Source organism: Odontesthes bonariensis, chromosome 24 (assembly GCF_027942865.1).
Source record: "Odontesthes bonariensis isolate fOdoBon6 chromosome 24, fOdoBon6.hap1, whole genome shotgun sequence".
Taxonomy (NCBI): domain Eukaryota; kingdom Metazoa; phylum Chordata; class Actinopteri; order Atheriniformes; family Atherinopsidae; genus Odontesthes; species Odontesthes bonariensis.
The window spans coordinates 25,726,208-25,747,287 of record NC_134529.1 but is presented as its reverse complement, the minus strand read 5'-3'; the positions used below and the strand labels follow the sequence as shown (position 1 = coordinate 25,747,287).

Here is a 21,080-nt window from a genome sequence, read left to right as displayed (position 1 = left end):
ACATGTAAAGTAGTTTAATTCACATCTCTGTGGCACACAACACTGCTCATGTTAACCTGTATCAATAGTGGTGTGGTATGTATCAGATATATACATATTAAAAGAATTACCAGACAGGAAGTTGTGCGTACACACACACACACACACACACACACTGTATGTCTGCTTTAAAGGCAGACAAAATGACAGTAAAGTGCAACAGAATGCAGTGGTGGTAAGATGAGTGCAAACCAAGAGTTACGTCCTGTGAAGACAGGAAAACCATGATGCAAGTTTGCATTTTGCAAACTGTAGATGACGGTGCTGATGCCAACACTCCGTCTTTAACAGTACAACAAAACCACGAGTAAGAAAGGGCTGTTGTCTTCAACTTGCATGCCAAGTAAGATGAAAAGCAGAAAATGGTTTCATGTGCGGCTTTGTGTAAATGTCCCTGGTGGGAACGAACGCGTCGAGATCTCCCAGGACAAAGTGGGAAACAGGGGAGGACTGCATCTGGATCGTCCTGTTCAGTAGTTGACCGCCGCAACCGGCCCTCGGATAAGCTTAGGAGATGGATGGCTGGGTGGATGTTCCAACCAGTGTAATCCAGACAAAAAACACAGGTTAAGGCTAAAACTCCCACCTGTTTGCTATGCCACTACGCTTACACTTAAGCCTCGTTTCCACTGTCAGTACGGTTCGGGTCACTTCGTATCGGTACGGGTCAGCTTTGCGTTCCTACTGTACAAAGGGGAACCTCAGGGGTGGGCGGAGTGCGTGCCGAAGTGTAAATAGCATCCATAATTTCAGCTTAAAGCTATGTTAGGTAATCCTAGAGAGCTAGCAAGAGAGCTAGCAAGATTCGAAAGTGTCCCCTCCTCTAAGCTCCACCCCCCCCTCCCCATTCCGTCAGTGCTTCATCCAAAGCCGGTAGAACCGCATGCGCACACGGAGCAGGGAGCCGACAGAGGGGGGCGTAGGCAGAAAGCAGAGGCATCTGATTGGTTTTTGTAGGCGCTCCAATCCGAGATCAGCGTCCCGCTGATCTCGGATTGGTCAGCTTTTTCTCAGTCCTGCAGCTGCCACAGAGGTCTGATTATTTTCGTCCCTTTTTCTAAATACATCTTGTATAGATTTCTCTCAGGACAGACGGACCATTTCACCCAGTATTACTAAATGTGTTTCTGAACAGGATTACCAACCATGCCTTTAATGCGACACTGCCTCGCGGTCTGGTTGAAACCACTCTCTGCCATATTTGCGGCAATCAGCTGGAAACGTTTTCGTTTCGCACAGCGCCATCGAGCTCCCGCTGCACAGCCTCCTCACCAACAACGGAGAGCAGAGCCTGGAACCGGTCCCATGTGCTAAGTACCCCAAGCAGAAGGGTTACAAAAATGGTAACGGGTACCATGGGACCGGTACGCTTTCGTGGTAGTGGGAACACTGAAATAAGCGAACCGTTCTGAACCGACCCGCACCGGACTGCATAGTGGAAACGAGGCTTTAGACACAACACACTGTTTCTTTTACTCCATCTACCCTCAACCTTATCATGTCTTCTACCATCCTACTTAAGGCGGCATAAAAGATGGTGGCTGTGTCTGAGAGGTGGAGGATAAAACCCTGCATTTCCTCAAAAGTGTATCAAAGACTCTGCTTCTAAAATGTGCATTCCAAACGCCGCTGATGTCATATTGAGTACTGTTCTGTAGTGTATCATCTTTGGCTTGATGACAGTAAACCTATACTCTAAAGTTTGGCCCCTGTGCTCTGATGACACACACTCTCCAATCTGAGGAGCTCAGTCCCTCCCTAATAAACACATGCCAGCCATCAGGCTGTATAACAAAATATCCTTTCAGTGATTTACATATTCGAAAACCGTATTGTATTCAATGTTACCTAAGTTTATGTGACTAAGGTGCACAATTGTAAAACAGAAAAAAAAGTGAACCCTTATTCAACACTCGCCAATGGTTTGAAAACACATAGCATATAAAGTGCTCCATACCTGTGCTTTTTGATGGTGGGGGCGGTTTCTTCGGTTTCTAACAGGAAGAAAAAAAAGGGGTGCAGAAAAATAGGTCAAAGACATCAAAGTTAAAGATGACTCAAAGACTCAACATTGTGCATTTTCTAAAAACAGACAAGACCCTAACCTGAGAAGGAGAAAAAGCTTTGTCTCAACAAAGACAATCTAATGTTTGTCCCCAGTAAGAAGAACAATAAGAAGAAAACAGGGTTTTGTATTGTGATACTACTGAGACAGGGTTTTCTTCGTGTTGTTTTACACAGCTGCTGTTATGCTTCAATTTAATACTCGAATGAACATCGACTGATAAAAATAGGTCATGTGAATTTACAAAAATTCTGATGACACCATGACACTGATTTTAATTGTGCTTCCAGCTAGAACATGACAGCACAACTAAATTCGCTTTCATCCCATCTCACACATTTCCAACAAAATTTGTGTCAGTTGAGACAAATTTGTGCAAATTCTGTCATTTCTTCTTTTTTTTTGTATGCATTTATTTTTTACCAATTTTTTTTCTATATACTTCATTCCTTTAAACACCATTTACATTGTCCCTTTTACATCTCATCTTACTGCATCTAATAACTTCTGTAAACAATCTCTGTAATCGTGAGAAATTGGCAAATAAACTATCCTGTGTACATTACTAAGACTAATTATGTCTTCTGCTTGGTTAGAAAGTCATAGCATGGAAAAGCCTTGGAATCTCCATCCTTAAAATTGTCCTAAATGCCAGAATTGCAAGATGAAAAAAAGCTTGTTTTCTCATGAATGACGGCTTAAATATTTTGTCATCACAACAACAGCAAGGTTTCCTTCTATGTTTGTCAGTTATTAGGACTTCCGTGCCAGCATACATAGAAGGCAGCTGTAGCAACTGATTAAAGCTGAATTTTTCATTTGGCTAACAAAGATGTCCTCTCGTCTTAGGCAGTTACATCTGTTGTTTTTGAGCAGCTGTTGCCTACAGCAGAGGACAAAATAGGTCAATGTTTGTCCCTTCAAAGATATTGTCTGTATTATTAGTCTAAGTGCAGCAACCAAGAAAAGCTTACGCTTTTGAAAAAAGAAAAGAAAAAAAAAGGCCTCTGCAAAAGGGGAAGTTTAGCTTGAACAGTTTAAATTTGGATGCATTTCAGCAGTATTACGAAAATATCATTTAGCTCGACAGCTATGCCAAAGATTTTGATAAGCTGTAAGAGACAAACATGTCTGAGAATCAAATATCCACGTTTTGTGGTGAAGAATTATGTCCCATGTGAAATGTTTCAACTTCATAATAAAATCCAGTCTGGTGGAAAACTGAATGAGGACTGCTTTGAACTCAGCTAAAGCCTTTAGTGTGAATCCTGTAAATACCTGCAAATTAAAACAGACACCTTTTAAGTTGGAATTTTTGTTGTCCGCTAGACAAACCTGAGTTCTCATAACTGTAGGCAGTGAGATCGTTCCAATACCTAGTTCCTCCAGCTGATGAGTGTTCTAGTTCATGGTGAGACTGCTGTTTCTGCCATTTTCAGTGACTTCTTTGCACAGACTATAGATAAAGACACCCTGTGGGATTCGCAATTAGTATAAATTGGCTGACGGCTGACATTCACTAACTATGCAAGCCATTCACAATCCAATCAGGTTTCATAAACCCAGTGGGTTTTCAACTTACATTCACAGGGTTATCCTTCACTCACAATTAAAATGCCATGCTGCTACTGGGGTGAATTTCTATTTTTGAACATCTGTAACTCTGTGAGAAAGAAACAATCACTTTATATTACTCTTTATCACAGAGTCACAGCTCCATGATCTCCATGAGCTGAGCTCCTCCGAGTGATTCACACTGAAATTAAGCTCAATGTATTCTGGCGTTCTCTCATTGTCATGTTAAAGCATGTTCTACAAAATATTACATGAAAACTGACTTCCTCTCTGCACTGGCCGTATTTAAATTAGAAGGAGAGGAAGGAATCATTTAAGAACTTAAGGGCACGTGCAATGCATGGTTAGTGTTCAACAAACGGCATGTCACATGGGGTTCGGCTTGTAATAAAAAGACAAGATGGCTTCTTGTCTTAGCTGTAGTCGGTGGTTTCATATGACACACAAACAAAGGTGTCACTGTGGGCCCAATAAGATTACACACTACTTACAGTTCAACACAAAAATATCCTCAATATCTGAACGTTACAAGAGGGCAGCGCTTTAACAATAATCATTTACTATGATGGATTAAACAAATATACAGTACATTTAGACAAATATGAAATGAACTTAACTCAACTTAAAGCTAAACTAATGTGACGTTATGTTTGTTGACATGTAAAGAGAATATTAATTAGAGAAATATCAACAGCAAACCATAGTTCCTTGTAATAGCTGCAGATGAAACAAACTCCTTTGAGTGCCAAACTCCAGTAACACAAAGAAATAAATCTTTAGCCCGAGTCTTAAATAAAAGAACATCTTTTTCACATTCTTGCTTTTATCTCAGCAATTCTTCATGCAGATGCTGTGTCCTAAATATTTACAATTACAATTCTAGTCTGAAACATCTTTGCTTTTTTCCCCAGAAGGATTAGGAATGGACTTGAGCCAACTGGATATACACACCACAGTTAAGTAAGTTACAGCTCGACTGGGCCATTTAACTGGACACCCATCCTAGGAACAGAGTAAAATTGAGTTACTGACTTTCCTATATCAGACACCATGGTGCTGTGGACCACGTGAGAAAATGTTCAAGACATTCTGCCATCTCTAGCTCCTCTGTGGGAGATCACTGCATATGTACGTCGAGCAAAATTCGCTTCACAGATGTGTGTGTAATGTGAATGGTGATTTTGTCAGATGATGCTGCGGTTGTAAAATCCGGAGAGCAATAGTCTAGAAATGCTTTAAGCAACCATGAGTTGACTCAGTCTTAAAGTAACACTAAAATATTTGGCTATTTTTTTGCTCTTGCTTTGGCTTCCCTACAGTCGTGGGATCCAACACCACCGTCAAAAAAAAAAAAAAAAAAAAAAAAAAAGTGCAGCCATACTTGTCACATAGTGTCAATATCATATTTAGCATAAACTCAGTGAAAATGCAAGTCCACCCTTACCGCTTCGACAAGATCTAAGAGTAAAGCCTGATTTATAGTCGTCCGGTAAAGGCCACGGAGAGCCATGGAGAGCCCTCTCCGTCGTAGGAAAACCCTCCCGGATTGTCTGTTGCTTGCGTGCGTTGGACAAAATTCCTTTCTATCCGTCAAGGAGACTCGCGGAGAACGCAAGGGCCGTGATTGGTCGTCTAACAACATAATTTCTGGAATCACTTTTCCGGTTTAGCTCCTTCCTCTCACAACAACACCACCATTTTTGAAAGAATTTAATGTGTGAATTTACTGGTTTCTTCCTGTTAAAAGGGAGTCGTTCCTTTCCAATCGCCTCAGGCATACTCAGGACGGGAGATTGGACTGAAGACAAGTTTCGGTGCAATCTGTTGGTTTCCTTAGCTAGGAAATTGTTTTTGAATTGGCTCTATATGAATGAATTGCATTATTCTTAAATTAAGTAATTAGATTTCATTGGATTATGATTACAATGAATCGAACTCCAATTGGCTTGAATTGGACTGTATTATTGAAGTGCCTTAAGATGACATTTGTTGTATTTTTTGCGCTATATAAATAAAACTTAATTGAATTGAATACAGCAGCAACGATCTTAGAGAAGCAATTGCTGATGTCCATCTCTTTAGGAAGAATTATAAGGCCATTTCCAAACTATTTAGAGGTGTTAAAGAATGGCAAAGTTTTGCCATTTCTGAGTTCCCACTTCCTTTGTACAGTGAATTCAGCATGATTTTAAGTTGATGTTCGCTGAAATAAAGATGGAGGGTGGAGAACTGTACTCTGAGCCGTTTGTATGACGTAAAAGTCCCCTGCAAAGCTGAACGTCTCACTCGGTGACAACATTTCAAACTTTGGCAGCCTAAAGTGGCATGGTTGTGTTTTGTTTTTGAGTTGGTAGAGAACTCAGACACCCAAATGTATGTAAAATAAAAAAATAATAATAAAAAAAAAAAGAAATCACGCAAAATATTAAATAAAGTCCTTCATTTTTCTGAAGCAATACAACATAAATATCAACATTCTACTCTTACCTCCTCCAACTCTTGCTTTGCTGATAATTTCACTGAGCCTCTTGATGCTGGAGCCTTAAACAAAAAAACACAGAAATATTTCTGTATAATAATCACCAAATGACTTTGTGTGATATCACTTCAAAGGGCTTCAGTGTCTCTTAGATGAGTGGACAACAGCAGGTGTTAGAAATAACTTAGACATCTGATCTTAACACATACATGTGCTCAAATACTTCTAATTTGATCTGAAGACCCCTTTTAAAAGCCAGTCTTCTGATCATTGAAGATGTCAGGCAGAGACTTGTTTCCACTTGCTGCTTATAAAGAGGCCTCAGTGGTCACAGGGAAATGCTTTCAGAATAAATAAAGCAGGATTTTGGGGTTGTGGGTACCTTAAGCTGTTCTCACTAACATTAATCAGATGATGTAAGACACAATAGGCCACATGTCAAGGCTCAGATCAGATGAACAGGTTGAAGATAATGGTCACTGTCATCTTATCACTCATTTGACATAACATGTATTATTTCACCCGTCTTACTCAGTATCGTTCCCATCTGCTGAGGTTGATGAAGAAACATAAACTGGTAAACTTTTAAAACCAGTGGCACATTTACCATGTAGAAAGTTAGAACTTGAGTCTTTCTTTTTTTGTTTTTCCACACATCAAACTGCACGTTGTGGTAAGAATGAAAATAATCTCCACTCTACACGCGGATTATTTTTCCAGATGGACTAGATATGGTCCGTCTAAAATGTCCGATAATGTCGGATGATGTGATGTCATTAAATCGCTATTTGAATGACGAGAAAAGAGAATAGCAGCAAATCCTGAAGCCCCTACAGTGGTAAAGGCAGTGGAAGAACACTTCTTAAGAAGACTATTATTCACCATAGCAACCCCAGGCTGGCAGCAGGAATCCCCTGAGCCTGCAGTGACATTCTGTCCAGCTGCTCACCTAGTTAACCTTGCTTCTATGGAAGAAAATACAATTTTCTAACCACTACAGAGACCACTGTAATTATCTTTATGTTGAAGAGTTTATATTTATGATATTTTTTCTCAACTGTTATTTGGCATTTACTCGAGCCAATATGGCTCCTTATAATTACATTTGAAGATACAAATTGAATGTGAATGGTACTCATAGTGGTCTTAGGTTCTATTGGAAACTAGCAACTTAAATATAAACCTAAACAATATCCATGTTTAGGTTTATATCTCACCTCTTTCTCTGCTTCAGAAACCAGGACAACAAAGTTGTTGGGAAAGACGCCTTCCTTGCCTCCAATCTCACCTCTCCACCAGCCAGGCTCTCCTGTGTCCTGTTAGAAAACCATTGGAAAAGAATATTCAAATAAATAAATAACAGTAAAAGTTGTGAGTCTTCACTGACCGCTTTCAAATCAACAACTCATTTTTTTTAAAACCTATGTCAAAAAAAAAAAAGAAAAGAACTCCCTTTATTTCCCTCAAAGTCACTACAAATCAGACAACGAGCACTTCCCTACAGTGTCCACTAGATGGCGGCAGCATCCTGGACAACTGAGCCGGGATGCTGATGCAGTCATGTTTGAGTCACCACTCCTCTGACATGAAATAACAGCCCTCTGGGGGGCTGAGAGTTCAGTTTTCCCACTAGCATGAAACTTAGTTTCGTCGTTTAAGCTTTCATACTTACAGACCCTGAGAAATAGTTAAATATAGCCTCCTGTCAGCCTACACTGTCTGTATTAGAGCTAATTTTTCCAAACCTGTAAGTCAAATTATGAAGAAGACTCATGTCACAGAGACAAGGAAATAAAGTATTTCCTAATTAGATTATTTTGAGAGTTCAAATTCCCGTAGTTTGTGTTATTAAGCGACTCCTGGCATTTGTGGGTATATTGTATGTACATTGTGCATATATTGAGCATTCATTACTGTACCACCTTTAGAGACTGAACAATCTATAAGGATAATTAATCAAGATTGAATCATCATTTTCATGATTACATTTTGATAACTGTGGGAAAAAAGCTGAAAACAAAAGGAGAGTAAAGTGTTACTGCTGGCAGCAATTCATCTTTAAAAGGATCACTTTATAAGGATTTGAGAGTGAAACTCGATACACCACGTTGTATCTGGAGGCAATAGGGCCCACTGTGGTGTCCACTCTCGTCCTCAGTGCTAGAAGTTTCCAGGTGTAAGTACCTACTTTGTAAAGGCCAGGTTAAAACAAAAAGGATGCACCAACCATCCATGTGTCTTGTTAACTGAATTGCTGTAAATCATAACTTTGTGTCTCTATGGGGGTACTTCGGTAATCTCAACTGAAACCATCCTAACTCCTTAAATCTTTGACTGACTTTCAAGCGGTTTGCTTTGTTGTTAAGCCAGACTTATCTGATATAAGACGTTGGGTTTAATTGTGTTTCCCTACCCAAAACATCTTCGAACTTACCCAGTTAAGTTAAGCTTAAACAGTCTTTTTTTCTTATTGCACATTAAGTAACTTTCACCGTGTTGTTTACAAATTGAGAAATAAAGCGTTTCAAGAAAGAAAACTAGATGTTTACACATAGGCTGAAAAACATTAGTGATCTGCTGTATCAGGGAAATCAAACGTCATTCACTGGCTTAAGCGTTGCTTCTTCTTTTACTGTATATAATGTCTGTATAACTATATCTATAATATAATATAATTAAGTGCACCAAAGCCACAGGTAAGAAAATTGGCCTTGGGAGATCAGACACAGTTTGATAAATAAATCTGATAAAGTCTTCATAAGAAAAGAGTAAAAATTTTATCGAAATGGCGTCATGAGAAAGCAACGCATAGAACAGCTGGGTTAAGACAGAGAGAGGCGATTCCAGGTAAGTTTGTTCATCAGTGTCATAAAATATGGAGTGAATCTGGAAAGAACTTAATGACTGTTCTAAGGAAAACAATATTTCTGATTCTGTGCGAGAGTGATGTAAATTCAATTCAATTCAATTCAAAAATACTTTATTTATCCCAGAGGGAAATTAAATGTTGATGTAACTCAATTAAATCAAAGAGTTATTATAGATGCTGATGGCTGTGGGCAGGAAAGATTTCCTGTAGCGGTCCGTTTTGCATCCAAACTGAAGAAGCCTTTGACTGAAGAGACTCTGTTTTCCGATAACAGGCTCATGGAGAGGATGTTCAGGGTTGTCCATAATTCTCTTGATTTTATGCAAAATCCTTCTTTGCATTATTAAATGTGCTGACTGACCCACTCTCACGGATTCCATTTTGATTCCTCAGCTCATATGCTTTGTTAAGTCATCTTATTTCACCGGTAAGCTTACCTTGCTCAGTATCTGGACGATATCTCCCTCTTTCAGGCACAGCTCGTCCTCATTTGTGGCTTCATAAAAATATGTGACTTTACAGTGTTCTTTTGCTGAAGAAACAGATAATATTGGCATCCATTACAGCGTGAACACAGATTAGAGAGATGACGTGCAAAAGCACACAAGAAAGTATGTGAAACCTCTCACCACTTATTTATGCTTCATTTGGCTGGAGGGAAAAAGATAAATGAATAACTAGTTCTTCAAGTTTGAAAGTGTATGGATTTCTAAAGAATAACATGACACTCACTACCAAGTAAACACTTCCCTGGTTTTCTGCTTTGTTGTGATCTTCATACAAGTGACCAGTACAGACAGTCTATGGAGCAGACTAATTCTGTGTATCAATAAACACGAAAAAACATTTAAAATCACTCGTGTTTTTACTTAACACACCCATGGGACACTCTGGAGGAAGAAGAATGCTTGGATTCTACAAGTAGTCTGAGGTAATTTAGCAGCAACATCCTCTGACTGGCTTTTCAGGTAACGCCCAATCAGACCTGCTCAACATTATGGAGGCACGTTCAGTACAAAACAACTTAATTTGTCAGGTCCAAATGACTGGTGCCCTGATGGAGGCCCTGATGGAGCAAAGCTTCCCCAAATGAAGCTACTTCTACAGTTCTGCACCCATAGAAATCTCTTTCCATCACACCATAAATAAAACTGAAAGTTCCACATAAACATCATGCTAGTACGGTAATGTCCAAGTGGTCCCCTTTTAAACTGGACTCCAGATTTGTACGATTCTGACTCAAGTTCAACGTTTGTATGATAAATTCGTTTGAACAAGAACAATTGTTTGCGGGTTTGTAGTCTTGTAATAATGCCGTTTGTAATTTTAGGTTAAATGAAGATTTAATCATAAATAAGACTAAATGTTAGAAAAATGTGTTACTATTTAACTGCTTCAGACACAATGGTTTCAGTATTTTCTTCCCTTTAACCTTTATTGTACCCTGCAACCAACACTATGAATAAAAAACATATTTAGAAAGTATAAACTGAAAAAACACTGCCATCACTCTCACACGTAATCTGGCTATATGACATGCACTGAGATGTGAACGTGTGTTTTACCTTTAGGTTTGCTGTCTCCATCAGCCCTCTGTGAGTCTGTCATATTGGGATGGGCAGGCTTTGCAGCCGATGGTAATGATGGGACTGGCTAAAATGAAGCATACCATACAGATGGGAGTGACTTATCGAACATGAGTGAGCGGTTGGCTTTCTGTGGAGGAATCGTTTTCATTACAGTCTGTATCTGGACGTGTTATGTTATGGACGTTGGATGAATTATGAGGTTAGCAATTCAGGATTGTAACATGTTGAGGAGGAATAAAGAGGTCAAACACTGAAATGCAAAAGTAAATGCTGAGAGATTTCCTGTTTTTAGCAGGTTAAGCTGTTGTTTTAACAGGAATCGCGTCAGAGAGTTGTTTCTAAGCTGTTGCAAGATCAAAAAGGGGTAGAAACCTTTTTAAGGGCTGGTCAATGGATATTTGATACTGTAAATAGAAGACTTAGAGGGTATGCAACATGTGGTGGTATGTGCGGAGTGAAGCAAAGCGAAAGGGAGCAGAGTTAGTGGTGAAACAGTGTGAAGGCTGTTATGAAGAGGAGAAAAGAAGAAGAGGGAGGAGTTTTAGAGCCAAGTTATACTCTATTCTAATTACGCAAATTACATGTTAATAATATCATCAACTTATAACTTAAAAATATCTTGTTTTCAGTATGCCAGTTTCACAGAAGAGTTAAAATAAAACTGAAACTGGGTTTTCTTTACGTCCTCTTTCCACATTTGCTAAAAAGATGTGTCAGAAGCAATCTGTGATCTAAAAGGTGAAGACTGCATTTCTTGAGTGTGGTGTCCCATACATGTGCTGATGACAGCAAAAACAATTGTATTCACAACAAACAAACTTCACGAGAATACTGGCACATTCCTATAGACAACAACGACAGTCCAAAGACCTAATCAGAATCATTCTGGAAAATGAATGTCCGTTTTAAACGGGGGGGAACTTATTGTACAATCCAGGAATCAATAATGGACGTTGGATGAATAATAAGTTTCGCAATTCAGGATTAATGCATGTTAGAGGAAGAACGATTTAAATATGTCAAACCCTGAAACTAAATGCTGAGAGATTTCTGGTTATATTCAGAGCTTTAGAAATATGAGGTACCCGAGAGTACGGCCGGGACACTGAGCTCCTGGAAAGAACACGAGGCCCCTATAAATTGTGTCATTGAGATTGTTTTCATTGGCTGAACTTAAAAGCTGTGTCATTGAGGCTGAAAAGACAATTGTTTTCTTTGGCTTTCTGGTCTATAACATGTCAAAAGCAAATGACAAAAGGCACATTCCAATGACGTTCTCAGATGTCCTGTTGTATGAAACCAACAGTCCAACACCAAAAGCTGGACTGAATGTACATAGAACCAGAGTTTTTGTCTCCATGACTTTTACCTCATCTGATTATCTTTTGCATGTCACGTTGGAATCACACTTACTTTCTCTTTCCTCTCCTCTGCTTCGGGACTGGGCAGTCGCACCCTTAGTTTGACCGACCCCTCTTTGAAGATGTCGCCAAAGCCAATTCCCCGGATCTTTTTAGGCTGAGCGATGACTTCGTTCCCTGAGGCTGGCTGAGGTGATGTGGGCGTGCCAGTGACTTCTGCTGCACTTCCATCTGGAAGGAGATGCAACAAAGTGAGATCGAAGGTGAAGACACTGGGACAATTTACACTTTTCTCATACCGAGAGTAATTTCAAACATTAAAATGTTGATGTCTTGCAAATAATACAAATGACACGATCATAAGTCTGTCTTATAAAACATTGTTTTAGTTTTTAATGGCTTTTGAATACTAACTGAAGAAGGGAGTCCATTTCATTCGAAATTTCCTTAGGCTGAAAGAAACCACTGTATTGATAGCTTTGAGTCTGTGTCCTTGAATTCTAGTTTGACAGGCCGCTAGAAAAGAGCTACAGCTTGTCTGTGAAGCTCCAACTTTCAAGTTCAAAACGGATTCTGCTCTCCTGCTGTGGGGCAGTGGGTAAGAAACTCACTGAGGAGAGTAGCAATGACAACAGTCAACTTATATCCTGCACAAAGATTTTTTTTTAAGTTACGTTTTCATGCAGGTGCAGTTCTCCTTTACCTCAGAATATTAGCTATGGTTTGGAAACATTTATTATATTTTATACTCCGAATACTAAATTAAATTCCATACTTCTTCCAACAGGGTAGAAACCCTACCAGCCAAGCATGTGCCGTTTAAAGAGTAGCTGTACCTCCCAGACATAACGAGCAAGCAGAGGCTCTAAAGGCATGCTGCTGCAAACATTCAGACAACCTTCTAGTTGAGACTTGTTTCTGCAGGGTATGTCACAGCTGAACAGCTCGATTACTTCACTGAATGTTACTAACACTTGCTTAATGACTCTAATGAAAAGCTGTAAAGACCAGATTATGTTAAACCAGATTGATCTAAATAAGATTCAAAATAACATGTAAGGGAAAGTAATCACCCCTCTGATACAGTTTTACCACCACCTTAGGGTGCATTAATGCAGCATGTTTCTTACCAGTCTCATCAGAAGTTGTTTCATTGGACTCTGCGTCCTCTTCTGAATTTTCCAGCTCTTTGACAAAATTGGATGGAAATAGTCCCGATTTGCCGTTTCTGTTGCCACTCCACCAGCCCTCTTCAACCTGTGTACACAACGCATCAAGTTAATTATTTGCCAAAGACATGGCCTTTTTTTCAAATCTAGTGAGTACTGATTTCTACAGGTGCCCGTACAGCAACTTCTTAATACAAAATTTAAAAATCTATTTTCAGCATCAACTGCATTCTCTCCTCATAAGACACACGTGGGAAACAAATTATTTTGCCATTTTCTGTTACAACACAAGCAGTTGAAGTGCTCTGTCAGAGATTTCCACAGGCTCTGACTTGTCTACAGCATAAACAATCAGCTAAGCCTCGACACTTTAACAGCCATATAATCATAATGAAGCCTGCTCTCTTATTCAGCATAAACATCTGTTAGAGATTTAAAAAGAAAAAGCAAACAACTACAGGAAATGGCATTCTTGTTTGCTCTGCTCAACCTTTGAAATTTCAAAAGAAAAATTCTTAATAGGAACAGCAATAAGGCCTCAGCCATTTTCAGATAACATATTCAAAAGTTTGAATTACCTCTTCAATGATGTCTATGATGTCTCCAACTTTCAGCTCCAGCTCATCTTCATTTTGTGGTTGATACACAAACAGCACCTTGCACTGCCTCTTCTTCGGCTCTGTGGAGAAAAAAAAAAAAAAGAAAGTCTGGGTTTACATTTGGACCTTATGAGAAGGGTCTAAGTATGAGCGTCTGCGTTTCATCTTAAGTGTCAAAGAGTGTGAGAGGAGGGACAGGCAAGAAAGTAAGCAAGGTGGAAATCCAGCATATGGGAGGGCAGCTGAGAGCCCCGCCCCACAGGGAACTATGAGATTGTTCAACTGGGCAGGACAAAGCCAACACGCCCTGCTAGTAAAGCAAAGCAGAACGTGGAATATATTCTGCAAACAAAAGGAATAAGTCTTGATTGGAATGTGAAAAAAAAGGTTTCAAAAAGTTTGCAAAAACCTAATAAAAAGGACAGCCCACCATGCCACATCAGACTGAGTTTAGTTTGGGGAAAAAAATAAAATAAAATGGTTTATTACTATGGGATGGTTCAGTGGAAATTTACCGTAAAGGCCACCATGTGACAATTATTTTGTTGACACAGGACAGAGGGATAGACTATGAAGCAAGACTAAATAGTTAATGAGATACAGAGAGCCTAAAGCCAGAGTTATCAGTCATGACAGCAGGTCTGATCAAACCAACTATGTCACTACAGTAACTTAACTGCGCACCTGTTTAGGATCAGTTTGTATCAACTTTCAACTTAAACGGTTGGTAAAAAACTGCCATCCGTGAATTTCTCATGACAGTATGTCAGACAGAAAAACAGAAAAAGAAATGGCACTGAAACAATATTTAAATGAAGAATTGAATCTATAATGACGCCTGATATTGAAATCTTCCATGATGTAATAATTTCTTGAAAACTTTATCCGGTTTGAATTTAAACCATAAAAAAACACAAAGGTCAAAACTAAGAGATACAGACCTTCAGCAGAGAGATGTATAATATAAGTAAACTGGAGGGTTGCACATTAGTAACACTGTATATAGCTGTGCAGTTCCATGCTGCCACAAGTGTTTGGGTCTGTTTAAACTGCTAATAGTGCAGTTAATGGAACACAAACACTGTAACAAACACTGCAACTTTTTATTTTAACTTTTACTATTTGTATTCTTTTTTATATTATTTAGATATCTTTATACTGTGTGCCTTGTATCTTTTTGTGTATCCTAAGTCAAGAGCTCCTGAACAAAATTTCATTATACCTGCATAGTGATAATAAAGATTCTTGAAATCGAAAATGGAAGAAAGACTATTCTTCTGCTGCTATTTATCACTGAGAAAATTCAATCAATTAAATACATTTAATTTTGGCCAAATACTAAATTGATTTCCACACACAGACTTGTGGCATTTTCAGTTATAGATATCAAACATATCACACAGCAGACGGAGGTGAAGTAATATCTGAAACAGTCTCTCAGTACACACACACACACACACACACACACACACACACACACACACACACACACACACACACACACACACACAGAGTAGCATCTTACTCTTTGAAGCCGCTGGCGGCGGAGGCTGGAAGCCACCAGTGGGGATGCCGATAATGCTCATCCTCTGGACCAGGTTTGCCACGTTACCTGCACTCTTCTCTCTCCTCTGAGGCTGAAAAGAATCTTCTTTTGGCTCATTTTTTGCTTCCTTGACTTCTTTGGAATCTTTTTTCAATTCCTACAACAATGACAAAAAAAGAAAAAAAAAAAAGGCATTATGGTGATTGTTGAACATTTTTCTTCTCCAACTTTAAACAATGTGTATTGTAAAATGCCCGATTAACTAACAGATTAACAAACTAAAAATAGTCTGCATTTGTGTGCACAGTGAGGTATGAGGGAGAAACATTAATATCCCTTTGTTCCTCCAGCAAATGTCCCCACAATGCAACGTGGACATAAAGACCACTTCTAAACATGTCAGGGAAACTTGACATACAGCAATGCACTGAGGTAATAACAGTAATGACATTGGTGAGGTGGAAAAGGGACATGTGAAAGAAGGTCTATCGGTTGCAAGGGAAGTGAAATGTAAAATGAGACAAAAATTAACCCCAGCTGTGGCAGTGCTGGTCAGTTCTCAGAGCAGCATTGTAGCCCACACATGCTAAATATAGCTTTTGCTAATAGCAACACAGCTGCCACAAACTCCCTGACAAAATCACATCACACCATTGCTCAATAGAATCAGGAGTGTGCATACAATGAATGACATGCATTCATCAACAACAACATCTGCAAGAGATGAATCATGAAGTTACTAGGGCTGGGCGATATGGACCAAAAGTCATATCTCGATATATTTAGGTTGAATATCGATATACGATATATATCCCGATATTTTTTTCCGCAAAGTGAGAGCTGTGATATGAAATGCTCAGTCAAAGCCAAATACGAGTAGTTTTATTGAAAACTCACTATAAAATATAAACACTGTATAACAAAGCTCCGTAAGGTGCACATTTAAATAAAAAAAATATCTTAAATAAAATTAGCCTATCAAATAAAATAGGTAAATCTTTTTCTGAGGGCAGCATTTATACATAAAGAGATAACAAAATAAAGTGTTCAGTTTAAGAAAAACGTTTTTAAACATCAGCTTGATTACCTGTTTCTTTTTGTTAACTTAATAGCTTCTCTGAACAGTCTCAACCAGTTGCCAAGCTGTTTTCATCTCCCAGTCTTGCATGAAGTGAACTGTCACGCTCATATAAGGTTCACACAGGTTCTGCTTGACCACATATCGCTGGTCAACGCAAAATGGGTGACGTTAGCGAGCCGGCCCGCAACGTTCTGTCTGACTTCACTATACATTTGTGGCAGTGCTTCTCGTGCAAAATAGTTGCGACTGGGAAGCTCGTATCTCGGGTCCAGCTTTTTAATTAGCTATTTGAACCCAACCTGTTCCACTGTTGCAACAGGGACCATGTCTTTGGCAATGTGAAAGGATACTTGTCGCTTTTCTTCTCATACGGCACACAGCGGGAAAATGAAGCTTGCAGTGAGCTTTGTTTTGGGGCTGGAGCTTTGTCAGGTTGGGGACGGCTTGTGCCTGTGGCTGCTGCAGCGTGCAGTTTCACACACTCTTCATATTGCACTTTGTGCTACGTTTTTAAGTGATAAAAAAAGATTCGTAGTGCTTCCACCACTGGCTGCAATGTGCTTATGGCACTCCCTACATATAGCTTGGTTTTGTTGCTCGTCTGACAATTTGTATCCGAACCATCTCCAAATGATTGAGCCACTGCTTTTTCTTTTACCAACCAAGGGGCTCTCCTCCGTACCCTCCGCAGGTGTTGTTGCCTTCTCCATGTTTGTTTAAGGGTGCCGGCGTGTTCCTCCCCCTCCCCCCTCTGTGCATGAAAGAGGAGGGGCGGAGCCGGAGCGAGGGAAGCAGTGCAGAGAGCTCTGATCAACAGCTTGCCTGAAGCAAGTATTACAGCGCAAATATGAACAATATCGATATATGCGATATGGTCTAATTCCATATCTTATTTAAAAATCTATCGATATATCTTAAATATCGATATATCGCCCAGCCCTAGAAGTTACTCAAGAAATCTACAAGAATGTTGTTGAGGTGAGGAAAAAAAATTTAAATGCCATTCAATTACCTAAAATTTCTCAATTGCAAGAGGCTTGGTGATGTCGAAGTGAACGCATCAACGCATTAGCATTGAAATTAGAATTAACTTTAGCAAGAATTCGCAGCCAAAACCAAATCAATTTTTTAAGTTGAAATTTTCCAACAGTGAAATGATATAATTGCAGAAATAAAACAACGAAAACAAGAGGTCGACCGATACATCGGCCGATTTTTGCGGGTTTTTTTTTTTTTTTTTTTTTTTAGCCGATACGGCCGTGCGACCATGCGTTGAGATGCTGGAGATCACGTGAAGCACATTCATTGCCCCTCCCTCAAATACAGTTCATTGTTGCAGATTAATCTACCCAACAGTATAAATAGCAGTAAAAGAACTTCTTTATTAAGGCTTGTTTTACATTTTCCATGATGACATTTTATAATAAAATGTTTGGTTGAAATCTGTTTGTTTTTGCGCAACTGATACTTATTTTGTCTTTTAATATGGTTTTAACCAGAAAAAAGTTTTTAGATTCATATTTTAATCAATTAATTAACTAATATTTTACAGTAGTTTTCTGGCTTGAAGCACAATAAACAGGGTTACAGATAAATGTATTCAGTTCACATGAAAATCAAAAAATTAAATATAGAACAATTATGTCTTCTACAGAAAAGAAGAATTCTTCTCGGCTCATCAGTCAAAGCATCTACAGCCACATATTTCCCACCAAGTCATTTAATGCTTCATTAAAATAATTTTTCAGCTCAGCTTTGCCATTCAGCTCATTTTCCATCTGACTAAATGACATCTTCTACAGATGGGGTGTTTGGGACAACAGGAGTAAGTCCTGGGAACAGACAGTAATATCATGCTCTGTTGAAAGATGTAGATCTGAAGGTAAGCTTCAATGGCATGATTAAGTATAAAAGACGACAAGGTACAGCTGTCCCCTGCTAGCATGCAGGAGCACACTCTACGATTTAAAACGGTGATAAATGTGTCTCTGCCGCTCCAAAAAAGAAAAACGTTGATAAAATACATCGTCAGTGAAGTGATCAATGCACATTTGTCAACATTTACCGAAAGTTAAATATTGCATTATAAAGCTCTTGATCTGGGAAATGGTATTATCTTTTTATTTGTTTAAGAAATTAATGGTGCCTCAAAGAAAGCATTTGCTGCTCTTGGTGACCAGTGTAGTAACTGGTAAATGTTAAAGTTGTTGTTTTTGTGCTTCGTGCTAAAACCCGTTCAAACTGACTGACAGCGCTGTGACGTTTGGAACTATTGAGGCTTACATGAACCACGTGACAGCCCTAGCGGCGATGTCAAAGCGTGTCGCAACTCTGTAGTGAAGGGCGGGACCCCCTCTGATTGGCCGTGGTCCAGATGTGCCTGTACTTTAAAGAGTAGATTGCATTTTAAACTCTTGATCAGGGAAATGGTATTATTGTTTTATTTGTTTGAGGAATTTATGCTGCCTTAAAGAAAGCATTTGCTGCTCTTGCACTTTTAATTAAAACATTCTTTTTTATTATTTCATTTGATATGTTTTCAGTTTAAATTTCAGCTCAGTGAAGCACCAACACTTTTCAGTTAGTTACATGTCTTGTGGAATTGTGCTTCAAATAAAGAATTTAATGTTGACCAGATTGTTAGTTAATCATTTACCAGTCAGTATGCTTAAAAAGAGAGGCAGCTATTTTTTTATTTATTTCTTTTAAAAACAGTGCCCTGTAAAACTGTGGTGTTAAATGCGATGCAGTCGAAAATTTGGGTCCACCTAACTTTTGTGCTGATGCACCCAAGAAAAAAAGTTGGGCGCACCAGTACAACCATTGCAAAAAGTTAGTCTAGAGCCCTGACAAGCAAAAGTTATGTTACATAGCTTCTACATTTCTTTTTTTTAAGTCAACATCAAGGCTCAGTTCAGATTGCACAAGCTTAAGATGCATTCAATGTGTGAACTCTGACTTACAAAATTTGAATACTTTGGTTGTGCAATGAATATGATGAGCCATATTAGCAGTTTTCACTCAGACCTAACGTGTGCAAACACAAGGAAAACAATCAACCTGACTTATCAATCAAGAACTGACCAGATGCTGTCAAGAGGAAAGACATGTACTAAATCTGTGGCAACTTTCAGAGCAAGGGATCTACAGACACATTTGACCACAGAGACCCCAAGTTTCATCAGATATTGAAGACCATGGAGCAGCTGTGTAAGCTTCATTCAGAAACCTCACTTTACAGAAACAGCTGCACCTGGACTCAGGCCAGGTAAAAGCCCCTGTTAAAGACATGGTGGGTTAAGCTAGTCAAGCAGCCATTTTATGGACTTCTTTTCAGACCGACTCGTGTAATATACACTGTGTATGTTACGGAGATAAATCACTCAGTAGTAGGGCTGTCGCGATAACCGCAAAATGTAATCACCGCGGTGCTGAGAGGACCTCTGCAGTGCGTGTCCAGGCCTCCGTCACCACCGCCCACCGCACGCCCCCTTGCACGCGCAGAACAACTCGAGAAACTAAAAGAGTTTTTAAGACTGCGCACAGTAATAATTATACATTGTATATTCCCCACAAGGCAGGAGAAACACATTAACACAGCTTGGTGCCGCGTTTCTGTCGTCATCTTTGCATATAGGCACCGCACACGCACACACGCACACTGCATGCTACTCGTTGTGGTCTCATTCTCCCTCTGCAGCTGATATTACAAGAATATGCCTACTCAGTGTCGTAGCAATAGAAGTTAAAATAAAATGCAGTGGCCTACCTTTCTCTCGGCTTTACTCCTCTGCCTAGTCCGGACACTTTATGGCTTTGAATCTTCCCTTATTATCCATGTTTAACGTTGTAAATGCGACCTTCTAATATCAACAAAAAACTAGCTTCCACAGAACCACAGCTTGGTGTACACATTTGCTGTTGGGAAATACCTGATCATTTAAACAAAACTGTGTAGGTGAAACGTATTCTCAGAGTAGTTTGTGAATTGTCTGTTCGCGGAAACAGTTAAAGTTCAGCTTGGGTTGGTTGGACGGCAGGTAGTCTGTTTAAAAAAACTGTATCCCGGACACGTGAGCTCAACTGCTGCACTGATCTGCTTCGTTTTTCTCCGTCATTACTAAACGAAACGTGCGCAGGTCTGCAACAATGTTGATATTTGCCATGTGGCACTGGCAACAATGCAGAACTGGGGTATGCGCTGCTTGATCTCCGCTATGTTGGTCTGTGAGCGAGTAAATGACAGGCAAAGCAAAGTGAAATGTCAGAATCGCTGGGAAAAAAAGACAGATCATGCGCTCGATTTCATCTAACATTGCGTGTTGTGGAAAGTAGCCTATTGAACAAAAATGCGATATCACCGCATACCGCGCTGTTGAGCGGCTATGAGTCACTTTTATAAAAAAGAAAACTCTCGGAAAGAAGAGTTTTCATTTCCTCACTCAGCTGACTGTGTAAAGAAGAATGCTGAACAAGTTGACAAACTTAATGGACAATAATAGAGGCTTCTTCAAGCCTCTAACTTTCTTTTTCAAATCAAAATCAAATCAAATGTATTTATATAGCACATTTCATGTACAAACAATTCAAAGTGCTTTACATAAAATAAAAGCATTGCAGCAGGGAGTGGAAGAAGCATTAAAATACATAAAAGAATATAAAGAGAAACAAATAAAATAATTTAAATGAATTTAAAAACAAGCAACAC

The 21,080-nt window shown here is 39.2% G+C and overlaps 1 protein-coding gene across 2 annotated transcripts in view; it reads right to left on the bottom strand.

Annotated features, from left to right (window-relative positions):
- The window catches only part of cd2ap (CD2-associated protein), a 90,773-nt gene that overhangs the window by 34,347 nt on the left and 35,346 nt on the right, over positions 1–21,080 (bottom strand). The window contains exons 3-11 of one of the 2 annotated variants that reach the window (XM_075459635.1): positions 15,271–15,448; positions 13,725–13,825; positions 13,108–13,234; positions 12,030–12,208; positions 10,593–10,680; positions 9,465–9,559; positions 7,376–7,474; positions 6,167–6,220; positions 1,997–2,033 (exon numbers count right to left, since the gene is read on the bottom strand). In XM_075459635.1, the coding sequence (XP_075315750.1) occupies positions 1,997–2,033; positions 6,167–6,220; positions 7,376–7,474; positions 9,465–9,559; positions 10,593–10,680; positions 12,030–12,208; positions 13,108–13,234; positions 13,725–13,825; positions 15,271–15,448 (958 nt within the window). The remainder of the gene's footprint in view (positions 1–1,996; positions 2,034–6,166; positions 6,221–7,375; positions 7,475–9,464; positions 9,560–10,592; positions 10,681–12,029; positions 12,209–13,107; positions 13,235–13,724; positions 13,826–15,270; positions 15,449–21,080) is intronic. The other variant, XM_075459636.1, reaches the window with a different exon arrangement.